General features: G+C 37.7%; 1 protein-coding gene across 3 annotated transcripts in view; it reads left to right on the forward strand.

Annotated features, from left to right (window-relative positions):
- Positions 1–17,850, forward strand: part of Diaph3 (diaphanous related formin 3) — a 502,378-nt gene that overhangs the window by 120,536 nt on the left and 363,992 nt on the right. For all 3 annotated transcript variants that reach the window (XM_052732620.1, XM_052732621.1, XM_052732622.1), the window contains one exon: positions 1,485–1,615. In XM_052732620.1, coding sequence (XP_052588580.1) covers positions 1,485–1,615 — 131 coding nt within the window. The remainder of the gene's footprint in view (positions 1–1,484; positions 1,616–17,850) is intronic.

Genomic DNA, 17,850 nt, shown 5'->3' on the forward strand with positions numbered 1-17,850 from the left:
GCAAGATCTTAAGGGAGGGGTATAGTGGAACACTAGTGATAAGGATGGGAACAGGGAATTATAAGGAGGTTGGGGGAGGGATAACTAACATTAAGGATGTTTGATAAAGCATATTGGAATTGTGTTTATAAGCTCCATATGTACACACACACACACACACACACACACACACACACACACACACACACACACATAGTTTTTCACCTACAAGTTTCATTGGAATTACCCTGCACAGGGGTTTATAATCAGTCTGGAAGCTATAGGTTTGCCAATTCAAAACCCATTGCCAGCCAGATGTGGGAAGTTCCTGTTGACTTGTTTGTTAGAGATTGTTGTAGAATATTATTTTAAGGCATGTTGCTTTTGTTTATGCTGTATTTGTTTAACTCTGTGAACTTGTGTTACTTTGCCTGTCTAAAACACCTGACTGGTCTAATGAAGAACTTAATGGCCAATAGCAAGGCAGGGGAGAGAGAGAGAGACAGGGCTGGCAGGCAGAGAGAATATATAGGGGAAATCTGGGATGGGAAAGAAGAGATGGAGGGGTGATGTAGAAGAGCCAGAGGAGAAGGAGGAATCCAGGGGCCAGCCACCCAGCTACACAGCAAGCCATGGAGTAAGAATAAGATTTACAGAAGTAAGAGAACAGGAAAAGCCCAGAGGCAAAAGTTAGACGGGATAATTAAAGTTAAGAAAAGCTGGCAAGAAACAAGCTAAGCTAAGGCTGGACATTTGTAAGTAAGAATAAGCCTGTGTGTGTGATTTATTTGGTAGCTGTGTGGTGAGCCTCCCCCAAAAGAGAAAAAAAACAAGAGACATCCTGAGATCCCCAAAGCAATGCAGGCTGTTCACCTTTGCTCTTGGTTGCCCACCAGAGCTCAATGGTAGATATCTTCTGGTTCAGTATTTACCTCATTTCTTCCCTGCATCTCCTGTTCCTTACTTGGCTTTCCTTATCTGCCAGGTCAGGTTAGGCATTTGTACTTTGAGGGCCTGATCTCTGTGCAGAAATTAGACTGTACCGAAATCAGTCCTTTGTGCTCCATTTCTTCTTAACTGAAGTTTTAATAGTGTGCTTGTCTCTATTGTCTAGAATTACATTTCCAATGGCAACTGAATGAAGGAGTGACTAAAAGCTTTTTCTGTATTGCTCAGAGTGCTTGTTTAATAAGTTCATTTTTATTGAGTTTTAATATTTGAAAGTGCCTAAATATTACTTTATTTTATTATGTTTCTAGTAGTATATACTTAATAATTCTCCATGGCATGTTTCATTTGAAAAAGGAACCATTTTCATTCTCAACATTCAGTGTACTTTTTAATATCATTTGTGAATAAAAATCAATTATGAATTTATAGATTTTTAGTTATAACATTTTACCTCAAAACAGTCATTTTGTTAGTTGTTACTAGGTATGATGAATTTCGTATAATGTTCATGGAACATGAGTTAAAAAAAATTTTTTTTTTGATTTGTTTTACAGGGAAGTCTTAGAAGTAGCCGACAGATCTCACCTCAGGAATTTATTCATGAGCTGAAAATGGGGTATACTGATGAGAGGCTTTTCACATATCTGGAGTCACTCCGAGTATCATTGACCAGTAATCCTGTGAGGTAGGTAATTCATCTCCTGGATGTCACTGTGGCATGTTACTTAAACAGATAATCACTAATCTTCCTTTTTTATTTAGTCCATCTACAAATAGCTAGTATATATGACCAGTTTCTCGAGGTCAGAACCAAATACCAAAAGGTCACTCTTGAAAACATATACATACAAGTAACATTATACAGACTGAACCGGATGAATTATGTATTTAGGAATATGAAAACACATACACTTGTGTGTGTATACACACACACACACACACACACACACACACACACACACACACACTGTAAATTAAAAGAAAGAGAAGCCATGTGTTTGAAACAGAGCAAGGGGGTTGGACATGGGAGGCCTTGGAGGAATTGAAGGAAAGGAAGCAATGATGCAATAATATTATAGTCTCAAAAGCAAAAACAGATCATCTGAAAAATGAATACAAACTGTATGGATGAAGAAAGGCCTCAATGGGTCTTTGTGTTACGGATAAAACATAACTCATGGACTTAAAGCCATTTTATGAAGTTCTTAAAAAACCTATTTTGTGTAAGAACAATCAAGATAAAAATCTATTACTCTAATACAATTAAGTTTTACTTTCAATCTTCATATTGTTCAAATGTTTGCTGATTCTTGTGTGACAGAGCAAGGCCTACCACTTGTTCTTTCTTGTCCCTCTTTTGAAAATGGTGTCTTATGTGGGGACCCTTAGATTAATGTTGCTATATTTAACAAATAAAGAACATAGTGTGCACAGTAAAGTTAACAATTTTTGACTTAACTGACAGAAAACAAAACAACAAAACCTATTTGAAATCCTAATTTAACAGATCTTTTATGTGACGTCAATACCATATGATTTTTATAGATCAATTTTATACTTTTTCTGATTGGGCTACATTTTCATGCCTTTGAGAAATCTTGTGTGAAAAATTTAAAAGGCAAAGTAATGATGAAAAAATGTTCTCATTTAAAATTACCAGATTAGTGCAATGTAGGAGGTATTTGTTAAAACACAAAACAGAATCAAAGAAGGTGTTAGGTGAAGTGTTAATTCTGATACTTTAAAGGACAGAATTCAGTTTTCATAGAGGCTTTATGCTAACCCTGATTTAGCTTAATGTCTTAACCAGAATTTTCTTGAAAAAATTTAAGCAGAAGTTGTCAGTAAATATTTGTGTAGTCAGAGTCAAAAAATCTGTTTGAGAAAGCTGGCTGTTGACTTTTTATTGTGTAAGGGATAGTTGTTTTTGGATAGAATATATAGATGCATATTTATGTCCATGATATGTGTAAATCGGTGGAAAGCTGTGATGGAGTAGTGCAGTTGTTGGTAGTGGTATGAAAAATAATTTCCCTGAATATTCTCTATAATGAGTCCTTTTGTGGACATTTTCAAGCTTGAACACAAGAGGAGAAAGTCTTTGGCCATAGAAATATTTAAAATAAAAGACTTAGGTTTTAAGACCTGGAAGTTAGTAAGAATAAACCACCACAACAAAATCTTTGTTGGTTTTCAGTTTTATGGGTTTTCCTGTCCAGTGTGTTTGTTAGACTGTGGCTCAAGGATGGCTGTTAACTGAAGACTTGTCTGTGTGCTCACATTCTGTGACGTTTGAGAAGTGCAAGAGAGAGTTCTTGATGGAAACAAGGAAGTTTTCATTTTACTTTCTTTTGTCTTAGCTTGCCTTTTATTAGTTAAGAGATTAAACTTAGAGAATTTAATAGATACATTTATAAAATGAGCAACTTGTGTTTCCAGCTTAATTTATCCATGTAAAATACATTAATTTAAGAATATTTATTAGGAGCCTGGAGGGATGGTACAATTGGTACTGAGTTTGGATCCCCAGTGCCTATGTGACAAGTGGGATATGGTGGTGTATGACTGTAATTCTGGCACTGAGGATGCAGAACCAGGAAGATCTGGCCAAGCAGTTTAGACAAAGTGGCAAACTTTGGGTTCAGTTAGAGACCTTGTCTCAGCCAGTACAGTGGAAAGTGATGAGTAAGATGTCTGATATGAACCTGTGGTATCCACATGCTTGTGCTCACATACATATTTATATGTATAAACACATACACTGAATATACTGAACACAGACACACATAGAAAAATATTATTAAGAACGTGCTGTTTGCCCAAGTGTTATATTCAAAGTGTGGCTTGAGAAAACAATGTTTCTATGGAGTTTAATTGGAGCAAGCAATTAAGTTTAATTGTTTTGGGGTAAACTGGAGGAGACAACTACATTCATTTCTGCTCATCATGTCAGGAATAGGGCACTGGGTCTTCAGAATTTTTTCAGTGTAAAAGGTGGATTAAAGGCCAGCATGAGGAAGTCATTGACGGTGTGCCGACTCCTTTCCCAGCATTACTAATCACCCAACAGCTTCTTCCCTCCTCCCTTTTAATCAGATGATGCTGATAAAAGAGGAGATAAAAGAGAAAGATTTTGTACGAATTCATGTGTAGTATAATAAAATGGGTAACTTGTTGAAATTTTACCTCCAAATACTGAGAAATAATGTTCTATATTCTTATTTAAAGAGAATCATTAAAATACCACCAAATTCTTGTAGAATCTTTTTTCCCAGGTACGTTTAGTAAAGTATTATTGTAATTCATTATATTTCCATGAAGTCTTTTCAACTGATAAGAATCCAAAGTCTTGTCAGAAACAGTATTTCTGAAGAGAAGTTTCTCGAATATTTGTTCTTTCAGTGTTTTACTAGAGGAATGCCTTGTAAAACTTGGCATTGTGCCTAAGATCAACTCTTTGGTCTTTACTCTTATATCTGCCCACAAGGTAGCGTTTCATATTTGCTTCTGTCTGTACAAGATGTGACTCCGATTTAAGTGTTTCCGATCATTATTAGATATATATCACTGAATGGATGTCATTCTTTTACTGTCGTGTGGTGCTTTTTTCTTATTTGTTTAGATGGGGTCTAGCTGTCTTGGGAATTGCAATCTTCCTGCCTCAGGCTCCTAAGTTCTGGGATTAAAATTGTCTCCATACAAAATTTAAAATTCTTGAATGCTGTGGCTAAAATCCCATGAACTGATCGGTGCTTGTTCTATTAATATTCCTTCAGGATCAGAATTTATTTAAACCAAATTTAGAGAAAAATAGCCTTCCTGCCCTCCCAATTATGACTTGCCTCTCCGAGCCTCTGGCCATGGGATATTTCAGAGCAGTTTGTCAAGTTCTGAAGCTGCCTGCCAAGGATGAGCCATGTTAACCTTCATCACCTAGATAGGAAAGCGTGCAAAAACAAGGTGTTAAAGACCAGCTCCTTTGCCTTGTTTTCTGAAGATTTGATGTGAAGACTGTAAAGTTCTTCTGTTTGAGGAGGTTCATTGATTATTCATTATTCTTTGTGACAGTTTGTAGCTAGTTTTGAACACTGGTGAAAAGATTAACTTTTTCAAATTACCAAATATAACTTTCAGTGAATCTTGACACAGGCAATAGTTATGTTTGAGTGATTGAATGCATTGGGTAAAAGCAGAAACAGGTAGACACTAACATCATTATGATTGATTCCAAGCATTTATAGTTCTTACCCACTTACGCATATGCCAAATTAGTTACAGAATGTATCTTTGTTTTCTAAGTTTGATGTACCTGTCAGGGGCAAAATTTCTGGCTCCTGAAATTCAATGTAAGGAATCTTTGTTTTCTCATTTTAGGCAATATTTTCTTTTATATACAGGTACATTTTGCTTTTTCAGTTTTATAAGAGATGTTTCTCATTTTTTATAGACAATTTCTTAGGCTATTTTTGAAGGTAAATTTGATTGAATTGATAAATAAAGCTTTGACAAAATCATTTTAGTGGATTTTTTTCAGGGAAATACATTTATATCCAAAGAGTAAAAGTGTTTGCATGTCATTATTGATTGTATTGAGTGTCAACTCCATAGTCTAGTTTATCAACATTCTTGGCTTGACAACACAAAGCATGTACCTTCAGTGTTGAAAGCTGGTGGCAAGCGTTAGATTTGATAGATTGGATGGGCCCGCTGGGACCAACATGATCTGAAGAAGTCTCTTAAGAGAAAGGTTTTGATATCACTAGTACTTTGGTCTGGTTTTATTTAAAAACAGAATAACATATTAAAAGTATTTAAAGGAATGATTGTAGTTACAGTAAAATACCTATCAACAGGGCTGACTTATGGAATATTGTAACCGTGATATCTTCATATCCCTTGGGAAAAAAAATTCCTATACCCTCTGTCCTGTGGTGAGTTCTGTCCTAGCATTGGAATTTGTCGTTCCTTTTCTCCCCAATGCAGTTTCACCAGTCACATATTCTTGAGTAACAGATAACTTGGTTTATCTCATTTATTTTTAAAGTTTGTTCCCCTCCTTGTACTTGTGTATGTGTATGTCCGTGTGTGCATGTGTACACAGTCACATGTGTGTTGGTCAGTGACATCTAAGGAGTTGTCTCTCTGGCCATCTTTTGGGGATCAAACTCAGACTATCATGCAAGCGACTTTAATCGTGAAGCCATTTCCCCAACCAGATTGGATTTGTTTTTTTCCACGTTTGATTTACGTGGACTTCTTTCCCACATATCCTTCTGAAGGTTCTTTTTTCTTAGATTTGCTCATGTTGATGTGTGTAGCTGGCTATACCATCACAAGTTAGCAATATGTTTTGTTAATAGTTTGATAATCTTTGTTTTTACCTGGTAGTTTTATTTATTTATCTTTTTGTATTGATTTTTAAAATGGATTGGAATTCTATTCTACTTTTGCTTTTGAATTTTTTTTTTTTTTTTTTTTTTTTGGTTTTTTCGAGACAGGGTTTCTCTGTGTAGCTTTGCGCCTTTCCTGGATCTCACTCTGTAGACCAGGCTGGCCTCGAACTCACAGAGATCCTCCTGGCTCTGCCTCCCGAGTGCTGGGATTAAAGGCGTGCGCCACCACCGCCCGGCTTGCTTTTGAATTTTTATTTTGAGCCTTCTGATTACCTGCAACACTCCTGCTCCTTATTTCTCTATGTTCTTCCGCTTCCTCTTCTTTATCCTTATTTTGTATAGATTTTTGATTTCTCATTTCATTTTTCTTTGTTTACTATTAGATTTTTCTTCTGATGTTGTAATAGACCAGAACTTATGTAGTTAAAAAGGGAAAGAAATAAGTAGTATTTTTTAGTTTTCTTGAGTTAAAAGAATCTTTGAATATCATTTACTAATTTGGATGCTAATTTGAGTGATATTTTAATTGTATCCTTTTCTTTTTAATAGTATGAGATATTGCTTCAAGTATTTCCTTCGGATACCTTTGAGTTTGTTGATGTCTAATTCTTGCCTTAAGCTTTATTTGCCTTTGCCTTCCCAGGGAGGATAGCAGGGTACAGATATGTTTCTTAGCATGTCCATCATATTTCCTCCTCTTTTGCTGTTTCTCAGAGTTTGACCCTCATGTAAAGCACACTCCTTTGTAGGATATCTGTCTCTCGATTGTTTTCTGTCTTTGCTATGGCAGAGTATTTTTTTAATGTGTGGTGATAGAATTTACATTTTAAGAGATTGTTTTAAGTTCTTTCAATAATTTGTCTTTGCCATTTTTTTTTTTTCTGAAAATTTCAGCCATTTGTTTTTAAAATAGTGTGGTTCATGGCTTTAATTCCAGAAATTGGGAGGCAGAGGCAGATAGATCTCTGTGAGTTCGAGTCCAGCCTGGTCTACAGAGTGAATTCCAGGAAAGCTAAGGCTACACAGAGAAACCCTGTCATACCCACTCCTCCTGCCCCCCAAATAAAATAGATTTTTTCTATCTAGTGTGCATACATAAGACTTTTTTTAACTACATACACCTTCTATCTAATCCTGTCATTTACACTTGCTCCTTTTTTTCTACTACATTACTCATTCTCAGTTCTCAGCACCAGTTCTCTTATATTCTGCTTTCCTTGGACCGTGGCTTCACCATCTTACTGAGGTGTGTGTCTTTGAGACCCCAGTATTCCCCCTCTGTTCAGCTTGATGGTGGACTCCAGGCTACATATCTTTCCTTGTGTGTTGCACACATGTCTCACAGCAGGTTTTAGATTTCTAGAGTTTTGTACCTGTCCCATGGAATAAAGGGGCCTTGCGGCTGGCTTTTTTCTTCTACTCTGTGTTTAGTTTTCATTTAAAGCCCTCCTCCTCCTCCTCCTCATCACTATTATTAGTGAGACAGGGTCTTACCCATGTAGTCCAGACTGGTCTTGTACTCATTATTCTAACCTAGTGCTGGAATCATAGGGATGTTCCACCATAATTGACTTATAGTTTTTATTTTGTAAGGAAGTTTCTTCTTGTCACCGTAGGTTGGAGTTTCAAGTTGTATTTTAGTGAATATTTGGAGGTCTATTGAGAACTTCCAGTTTAAGACTAGAAAATGATAATGAATGTGGAATTTTGAACTATAAATCTGTTAAACCCATAAAATCCTAATATCTCTGAATTAGAAAATTGAAAACTTCTTTTGATCACTAAATCGTCAGGAGTGCTCTCAATAGTAAGGTGTTCATTGCTTTTTTGTGTGTATTTCTGTTCTTTTAATGCTTCTGCTCTTGCATTCATATTTTTTTAATGCTTTTTTATGTTACTTGGTTACTACCTTCTTATTAATAATATGTCCTAGGCCGACTGGCTCAAAATGAGCAGGTGCAGTGGCCAGTTTTCCTGGATATAGTCAGCCATTAATATTCAAGTTAAAAAGTATCAGAGAAGAAAATGTCCAGATTTATGGTAGTGTTTGTAATGACTATTTCTGAAATGGTGCACTAGAAGTTCTCTAGGTGACCCACAAACTTGTATGCTTTTCTGTGGTTTCTTTATAATTCTTGGAAGATGCTAGCTTACTTCCTTTTCTCGCTTAGTACACATATACCTGATAGTCACTGTGATTATTTATATAGTTAATTAACATTGAATTAGAAAAGCCACCTTTTTAATTGCTCAGGTTCCACATGTGATTAGTGGTTGCTGTCCTGGCCAATATGCAGAAGCCCTTTCTGTTACAATAAGAATTCTACTAGATAGCACTCTCTAGGGACCGTAGTTCTTATGTGTGTCCACTGATACATTTACACAGTCTCTGGTTATCCCAGTGTCTGTCTTTAATGAAATATGATGATACTTCTTAAAGGAGATAATTGATGTTCCAAGAACAGTTTTAAAACCCTCAAGGAAAATTGGGCATTCATATCAAGAAGTCCCTAAGAGAAGAAAAAAGTGGTCTTGGGAGGTTGCCTTTGGCAAGAAGTCCTATTTGCAGAATAATGAATGAATGGGCTTTCTATCAGTTATGAGGGACAAATAAGGAGAAAGGAGGTGTGCCCGCCAGGCAGAGATGTAGTCGTAGTCCTTTGATGCCCTCAGTGTTGCTGCTGATAGAGAGGCTAAGGGAATCATTAATATCCTAAAAGTGGTGGAAACGTTCCCTTAGGTATGTTAAAAATGTTAGTGGGATTCACATTTTTCGCCTTTCTTAGTAGTGTTTTCCTCGGAGAGATTTATCTGCTTTTACCTTCTAAAAACATATTAAAGAATTGTTTTATAATGAGTAAAAAAAATCATAATGTATGGTGTTAATATTTATTTTTGTTCTTTTCTTTACATACTGCCATCCATCGTAGAATATGCCTTTTAATATTTGCCTTAACATCCAGGTTTTATAATTTTTATAGCTTTTTACTACTTATAAGAATGTTTGTTGAAAATACCCTTTAGTGGGTATACTACATGACACACCATGGCTCCCAATGCCATCAGGGCGAATGGAAAGGTGCTGAAGATGGAGGAGCAATGAGGTTTTTTGGTTTTTGTTTGTTTTGTAATTTTGCTTTTCTTTTTCTGTTTGTTTTGATTTTTCTTTAAAAATTTTTTTTGGGGGAGTGCTGGAGGGGTGAGGGGAGGATATGGAGGCACTGGGAGATGAGTGGAATTAGGGTGCATGATGTGAAATTCCCAAAGATTGAAGAAATAAATTATATTAAATAAAAAAAGAAAATATCCTTTAACTTAAGACAATTTTGCTGTCTTGCCTAAAAGTTATTTAAATGAATCAAATATTAATGTAAAATGTTCTGGAAGAGAATGTATCAGTGTTTCCATGTAAATACCATGTGTCCTCCCCCCCCCCCCCCCCCCCCCCCCCCCCCCCCCCCGCCATGTTTTCAGAGTGCATGCTGATGCTTTTACCTCCTTGTCCTGCTCAGTTTGAGACTGAAGAGGACTGAGGATTCTCAACCTGGGGAGGCTTCCTCTTTGTGTATTGTCATCCACACAGTAGCTTTGTTCTGACTTTATAGTTGGAGTAAAATGTGCTTTAGATACTTGGTTTCCTAGTTAACTTTACCAGCACCTTCAAAGTTTTGACGGAATGCAAAGTTAATAATCAAAGAAGAGCCCATTGGAAATCTACTAATTGCTTTTAACAAATCTATATTTTCTGTAGATAGAGCCATTCAGCTTACTTTATGCTTAACCGTAAAGCTCCTAGAATTATAAAGTCTTCCTAATCTATGTAAAAATACATATGTATATTTGTATTTCCTAGTCAGTCTGTTTAATATAAATTGCTGTTTGGATGACCAAGATAGACTTCTTAAAAAAATACTATTAACACAAAATCAATCAGAATATAACAGAGTTCAAAGCTTCTATTTTTTTTTCTTTTAAATAAAAGAAAGCCATAATTGGGAGCTTGTTTACAGTTTCAGGGGCTTATACTCCATTATCATCATGGCAGTACACATGGCACTGGAACAGTAGCTGAGAGCTACATCTTGATCTTAGACAGTAAGCAGAGAGAGACAGAGACAGGGAGAGGGTGATGAGGAGAGAAAGAGAGAGAGAGAGAGAGAGAGAGAGAGAGAGAGAGAGAGAGAGAGATTGATTGAGATTGGGCCTAACTTGGACTTTTGAAACCTCAACACCCACCCCCAGTGACATACTTTTTCCAACAATGCCACACCCACTCCAACAGAACCATATTGCCCAATCCTTCTAATCCTTTCAAATAGTGTCATTCTCTGGTGACTAAGCATTTAAATATATATGCCTGTGGGAACCATTTTTTATTATTAATTTATTTATTTTACATCCAAACTGCAGTTTCTCTTCCCTCCTTTCTTCCTATTCCCTTCTTCTTCCCCACCCTCACCCCCATCAATTTTTTTTCTGGTTTCGTTCAGAAAGGGGCAGGTCTCCCATGGGTATCAACAAAGCATGGCATATCAAGTTGCAGGAGGACTAAGCTCCTCCTCTTGTATTCTTGGTGGACCAGACAACCCAATATGAAGACTAGGTACCCCAAAACCAGCCAAAACATTAAGAACAGCTCCTACTTCCATTGTTAGGTGTTCTACAAATAGACCAAACTACACAACTGTCGCATATATGTAGAAGGGTTAGATCCATCCCATGCAGGCTCCCTGGTTGATTGTTTGGACTCTGAGTTCCTATGAGCCATGTTAGTTGTTTATGTGACTTTCCTTGTGTTGTCCTTGTCCCATTTGGTTCCTATAATCCTCCCTCTTTTCAGCAGGATTCCCTAAGCTCAGCCTAATGCTTAGCTGTGGGTCTTTGCATCTGTTTCTATCAATCTGATGACAATTGGGGTAGTCACCAATCTGATCATAGGAGATAGCCATTTAGACTATGATACCCATATATACCCATATATACATAGATACCCACTATGCTAGAATTTTTAACTGGGGTCATCCTTATAGATTCATGGGAGTTTTGCTTGCATGAAGTTTCTACTTGATGCCAAAATGCCCTCCCCGCTACTTTTCAGTCATCTCTTTCAGTACTCCCCCACTCCATCCATGCCCCAACTAGTTCCCTCACATTCCCATCACTACCTGCCCCCAGTCCACCCAGAGATCTCTTCTATTTCCACTCCCCAGAAGATCCATGCATCCCCACTTTGGGCACTTCTTTTTACCTATCCTCTCTGGGGCTATGGATTGTAGCATGGTTATCCTTTACAGCTAATACCCACTTATGAGTGAGTACATACCATGTTTGTCTTTCTGGGTCTGGGTTACCTCACTCAGGATGATTTTTTTTCTAGTTCCATTCATTTGCCTTCAAATTTCCTGATTTCATTGTTTTAGCAGCTCAGTAATCCTCCATTGTGTAAATCTACCTCATTTTATCCATTCTTCAGTTGAGGGCTATCTAGGTTGTTTTACATGTTCTGGCTATTATGAATAAAGCTTCTATGAACATAATTGAGCAACTGTCTTTGTGGTATGATTTGAGCATTGCTGTGGGATGTAGTTCCGTATGCTGTGAGTATGTGTTGCTCTTATTGGTTGATAAATAAAATGCTGATTGGCCAGTAGCCAGGCAGGAAATATTGGCAGAGTAAGCAGACAAGGAGAATTCTGGGAAGAGGAAGGCTCAGTCAGGAGTCACCAGCCAGACAGAGAGGAAACAAGATGACAAAGAAGAACCAAGTAGTAAAGGTACTAAGCCACGTGGCTAAACATAAATAAGAATGATGGGTTAATTTTTGTGTAAGAGCTAGTCAGTAATAAGCCTGAGCTAATGGCCATACAGTTTATAAGTAATACAAGCCTCTGTGTGTTTACTTGGGTCTGAGTGGCCACAGGACCAGGTGGGACACAGGAAAACTTCCAACTACAGAGCATCCTTTGGGTATGTGCCCAAAAGTGCTATAGCTGGTCTTGAGGTAGATTGATTTCCAATTTTCTGAGAAAGTGCCATACTGATTTCCAATGTGACTGTACAATTTTGCACTCCTACTAGCAGTGGAGGAATGTTCTCCTTGCTATACATCCTCTCCAGCATAAGCTGTCGTCAGTATTTTTAATGTTAGCCATTGTAAAAAGCCTCCTTTTTTTTTTTTTCAATGTAGTTTGTAGACCTGCTGTATTGATAATAGACATGGAGTATCCACACTGTTTGATGCAGCAGCCACTTAACCCCATGTGACTATTGGCCCTTTGAAAAGTGGGTGGTGTGGTTGAGTCATAGATGACTGGGCTTGAACAATGAATATTTTAGATATAATTTACACATATTCAAATATAACAGAACATGTAAATGAAAGCTAATGATGACCTTACTGTTACAGATACAGTAACTAAGCATAGTGATATTCTTCACCATTTTAAGGAAAATGGTTATTATACTTATGTAATTTCCCATGGATATAAAAGTATGTTCGAGACCATAACAATTATCAATACTGAGTTATTCCCTGATAATTTTTGTTCTCTGATTTCCTGTTCAAAGATGGAACTTTCAATGAGAGAAATATTGAACTTGAAACACAAAAGTCCCTAGTATTTTATATACAAAAACTCAGCATAATTGTTTTCATCCTAATTGTTTGAGCTTTCTAAAGTGTTTTAGTGTATTGCTAGTTAAGTTGTGTAAAAGACTTTATGAAAACATTTGTCTTCTCTTTTATGTGTGTATATAAAAGATTATTATCCATATATCAGAAAAAGCCTTACAAAGGTGAGCTAGACATTAACAATAGGAAATTTTACTGTTTGAATAAAAATGACCCTCATAGTGCCATAAGGAAAGCCACTATTAGGAGGTGTGGCCTTGTTGTAGTAGGTGTGGCTTTGTTAGAGGAGGTGTTTCACTATTAGGTGGACTTTGAGGTTTTAGAAGCTCAAGTCAGGCCTATTTGTGCTGCCTGCTGATACAGATGTGGAGCTCTCAGCTACCTCTCTAGCAACATGTCTGCCTCTGTGTTTCCTGTCTTGACTGGAAGCCATTTCCAATGAAATGTCATCCTTTATAAGGGTTGCCATGGCTGTGGTCTCTTTACAACAGTAGAAACTGTAACTAAGACACTCTTCAATTTAGAAAACCTTATTAAAGTAAAATTCAATTTTAGCATCTTTATTGGCCATGGATTTGTAATTTCTTTTTAACTTGGACAATGTATGTTGAAAACAAAAAAAGTGCTATCTATTGTCACTCTTGATTTATAGTTAGTAACAGTAAAGAAACACCCAACTGAGGCTTAGAGCAACTGAGATGCCCTGCAGCACTTCTGCAGGAATAGAGATGAATTAGACATTTGTCCAACAGAGCTGGATGCAAGAATGGAATCCGTGTTTGTTTATGCTGTTCAGTACTGTAGCCACTTATCAAATGTGGCTTGTGAGTACTTAATATGTACCAGTTTGACTGAGCAATTGAACATGAAATTGAACTTGCTATCTGTTGGCAACCCTGTTGGACTATACAATTTTAACAATTAAAAAGTCATATTATCTCTGTCAGGGATATGGCTCCATGATCGTTTTATCAGAATTATACCTTCATCGAGGAGAAATTGACAAAACACAATGGAGGAAGCAGCAAAGAGGTTTATGAAAGGGAAAGTACTCCACTGGAGGATGATCTGTAGTCTCAGGATGCTCCATTATCTTCCCCCATGGTACTCTACCATGCTGTGGGATGGTCTGTATGTCATATGTGTTGCTCTGATTGGTCAATAAATAAAACACTGATTGGTCATTGGCTAGGCAGGAAGTATAGGCGGGACAAGGAGGAGAATAAAGCTGGGAAGTGGAAGGCTGAGTCAGAGAGACACTGCCAGCCACCACGATGACAAACAGCATGTGAAGATACCGGTAAGTCACGAGCCATGTGGCAAGGTATAGATTAATGGAAATGGATTAATTCAAGCTGTAAGAACAGTTAGCAAGAAGCCTGCCACAGCCATACAGTTTGTAACCAATATAAGTCTCTGTGTTTACTTGGTTGGGTCTGAGAGGCTGCGGGACTGGCCGGTGACAGAGATTTGTCCTGACTGTGGGCCAGGCAGGAAAACTCTAGCTACACTACCACTTCATTCTTCCCTTTCTATTCATACTGTTGGTTCAAAAGTAAGCTGCATTTAAAGTTTATTCACCTGTAACACGTTCTCATCTACAACTTGGTTAAACTCATGATCTCATTTCATGAGTGAGTGCTAATCAAGACATCCTATCCTTATTGAGATAATGTTAAACAAGCCATCCTATTTTTAAGTTGATTTGCAGGGTAGGCTGTACATGGTAGATAGACAGGTTGTAGGCATAGGAAATAGAAATTGAGCTGTTTTAGGACCTTCTTCTGGTAGCCCTACCTCTCATGGTGAAGAGTACTTCCCTAGCACGTGTGAGAGCTTTGGGTTTAACCCTGATCCGCACCGTTCTCCAACTGATTTCCCATGTGCACTGCTTTAGAGCCTTTACACTTCTGAGTCCACTTTTCTGGCTGCTGTCCTTCTGATACTGCACACTTCTGAGAAATATGTTGTTTTGGAAATTTAATATAGGACCCAGAAGACCAGAGTCTATGTTAAATAGTAACACAAGAATAGGGAAATTGATGCATGAAATAAAGTGAAATGCACAAACTTAGAGTGCTCATTTTGTGGATAGGGGATCAAATGTTTAGTGTGTCTTTATGCATTGTCCTGTTGGAAAAATAGACCAGATACAAGGGCTTCTTCTGCCTTCTAATTATTGATATTTTATGTGCAAAGAAATACCTAACCTATATTAAAGAATATGTGATACCACAAACTCTTATCTAATTAGAACTGGAGTATGTGGTAGGATGCCTAGAGTAGAGGGAAGAATTTGTCCATCTACCGATGCTGTTTGTATTCTTCTGCCTATGCTAATGACCACAGTAAACAACGGTCATCTGAGATATGAGACATAAATCAGGATGAGATGGAGTTGGAGAGAGTGAACAGGTAGGGAGAATATGAATGACTATGTCCTGGAAAACAATTACATAAGTAAATAAAGGGTCTTATCAATTCACTAAAGAAAGATAAAGGGGACCAAAAGTAGAAAATCGAGAGGTGTTTTGATGCAAGCTATTATTGAAATTTAAGAAACCAAACAAATAAGGAAAATTTATGAGGAACTTAGGAAGTAATGCTGGACTGGGTAAATCTTGATTGGGAGAGACCTTGAGATGGGGAAGCAGTGTGCAGGAACATGGAGACACCCTGAGAAAGATGGGAAACCTGTGTGCAGGAAGGTGGGGAGACCCTGAGATAGATGGGGAAGCAGTGTGCAGGAAGGTGGAGAGACCCTGAGATAGATGGGGAGCAGTGTGCAGGAAGGTGGAGAGAGCAGGGTAGAATCTGAGAGACATTTAGAGGTGAGCAGTTGCTGGGTCACAACAAGAAGATTAGATTTTTTTCCCTCCAATTGAAATTAGTGAAGAATTTCCAACACATGAAATACTGATATTCAACCCTTTGAAAGAACATCTCTTGGTAACTGGAGGTGTGGCTCAGTGGAGAAGTATTTACCCAACATGTGCAACACTCCTTTAGCTGTATCCTGCCACCTCTGCCTCCCAGCCTCATACACACAAAATGAGGACCTCAGCAGTATGACACAATAGTGATCGGAATGGCAAGGGTGCCTTGGATAAGGACTGTACAGATGTGGGATGACAAAGGAGTGAGTAGATAGTGTGGATAAGTTGGAGGTAGAAACTGCAGAACTTACTGGTGAGTGATATAAATTATAGATGAAAAGGAGGAATCAAGAATGACAAAATGTTTCCTGACTTGAACAAAATGGGTAGACAATAGTGTTGGTAGTTGTAATGGAAATTGTTAATTAAAGCACTCCTTTAATGGATACAGGTCAGGTGTTATGCATAAGGTCAGAGAGTAAAGATAAAGGTTCAAGGATTCCAGTTTCACAAGGGTCCAGAAAGAAACCATTTAGTAGGAGAAGAAGAGCCAGAATAAGAGATGAAGTATAGCCAGCTGGGGAGGATGAGAACCGGAAAGGCTGATTCTCTGAACCAAAGAGAAGTGTTCCAAAAGAAGGAAACAACAAAACACACAGTGCAGTGCTCTACGGGCACAACACTGCTTCTGGGGACAGGAGAGTTTTTGACCTTTGAGAAGAACAGTTTTTGGTAGTCTGGTTGGAAGAAGGTAGACTGAATACTGAGTAACCCATGGGTTTAAAAGAAACTGACCATTTTGGAGTGAAGTTGCCTATGAGAAGTGGGCACTGACAGGAGTGGATTTGGGTTTAAATTAGTCAGGGTACAAAGAAGGAAACAGAAAGGGTCCTTGACAGATGGAATTGATTCGTGTGTTCCATAGGAGACAGTTCTGTGGACCAAGCTGGCTTCATGGCTGAAGACACAAAAGTCACGAATGTGTAGAGTCAAGGGCAGATCACAGATTTAATCAGGACTGATCTGACTCATGTTGGTCTGTACTGACATGGATGTAGGACTGTAAGAGATGATGGAGATTCTTCCTCATATGGCGAAGGTGCATAATTTAGTCAGTTCTTTCAGGAACTAAAGAAGCTCCATTTTATATCTGGAAGCCTACTTGCTACGAGCTAGTATACTGAATAGGAACATTTGTGTTCCTGGTGTTTCTCTGAGTTGTGGGCTTGGCTTTCATTGGGTGTGTGTAGTGTACTATTGTCAGCAGGCCTGAGCTCTCACATATAGGTCTAGATCTCCTCACCTGCTTCACCACTGCTTTTCACCTGCTTTCCTTGATCTGATTTGTAGTACTCATAGAAACATCACAGCCTTGGGTCTGTTCTAGTTAAAGCCCGAAGAGAACGGACCACTGTTTGTTACTCTACATTCTCGCATAATGTGTGATGTAGGTGTTATTTTTAAATGTGTAATTTTCCCAGGAAGTTTCCCCAAATATTCTTATTAACAGTTTCTTTTTGAAGTTTTTTTTTCTTTTAACTTACAATCATAATATTTTTTAGTTTCTGATTTTTTGGGGCTTCTTCGCTAATTCACTGTAATTTTTGAGAACTGGTCATTGAATGGGATGTGTGTGTTTGTGTGTTTTGCCCTGCAGGGCATGCTAGTTGCTTTCCATGTCTTCTCAGAGCAGTTCACTTCAAGTATTTAGTCACCTTGCACAGGGTAGGTGAAAATGAAAGCTTAAAATCAGCCATAATTGTATTCAGCACTGATGCATTAAACTGACAGAGGAATGTAAATTAGGTCTGGATATTATACAGGATTAATGCTGACCTTCTAAGTTGAAGATGTGAAATTTTTCAGTTTGTCACATGTATGCAATATCGCATCCCACCCACCTCTGTCTTTAAGTTTCTGGTGATTTTTAGCAACATATACTTTGTCTCTCTAAATATTCATGTTAGATTATTCTCTTGGGTTATGAAAAATTAGCATTTTCCTTGTAACAGTATTTGTT

Source organism: Peromyscus californicus, unplaced genomic scaffold, assembly GCF_007827085.1.
Source record: "Peromyscus californicus insignis strain IS unplaced genomic scaffold, ASM782708v3 Scaffold_12__1_contigs__length_115047231, whole genome shotgun sequence".
NCBI classification, from domain to species: Eukaryota; Metazoa; Chordata; class Mammalia; order Rodentia; family Cricetidae; genus Peromyscus; species Peromyscus californicus.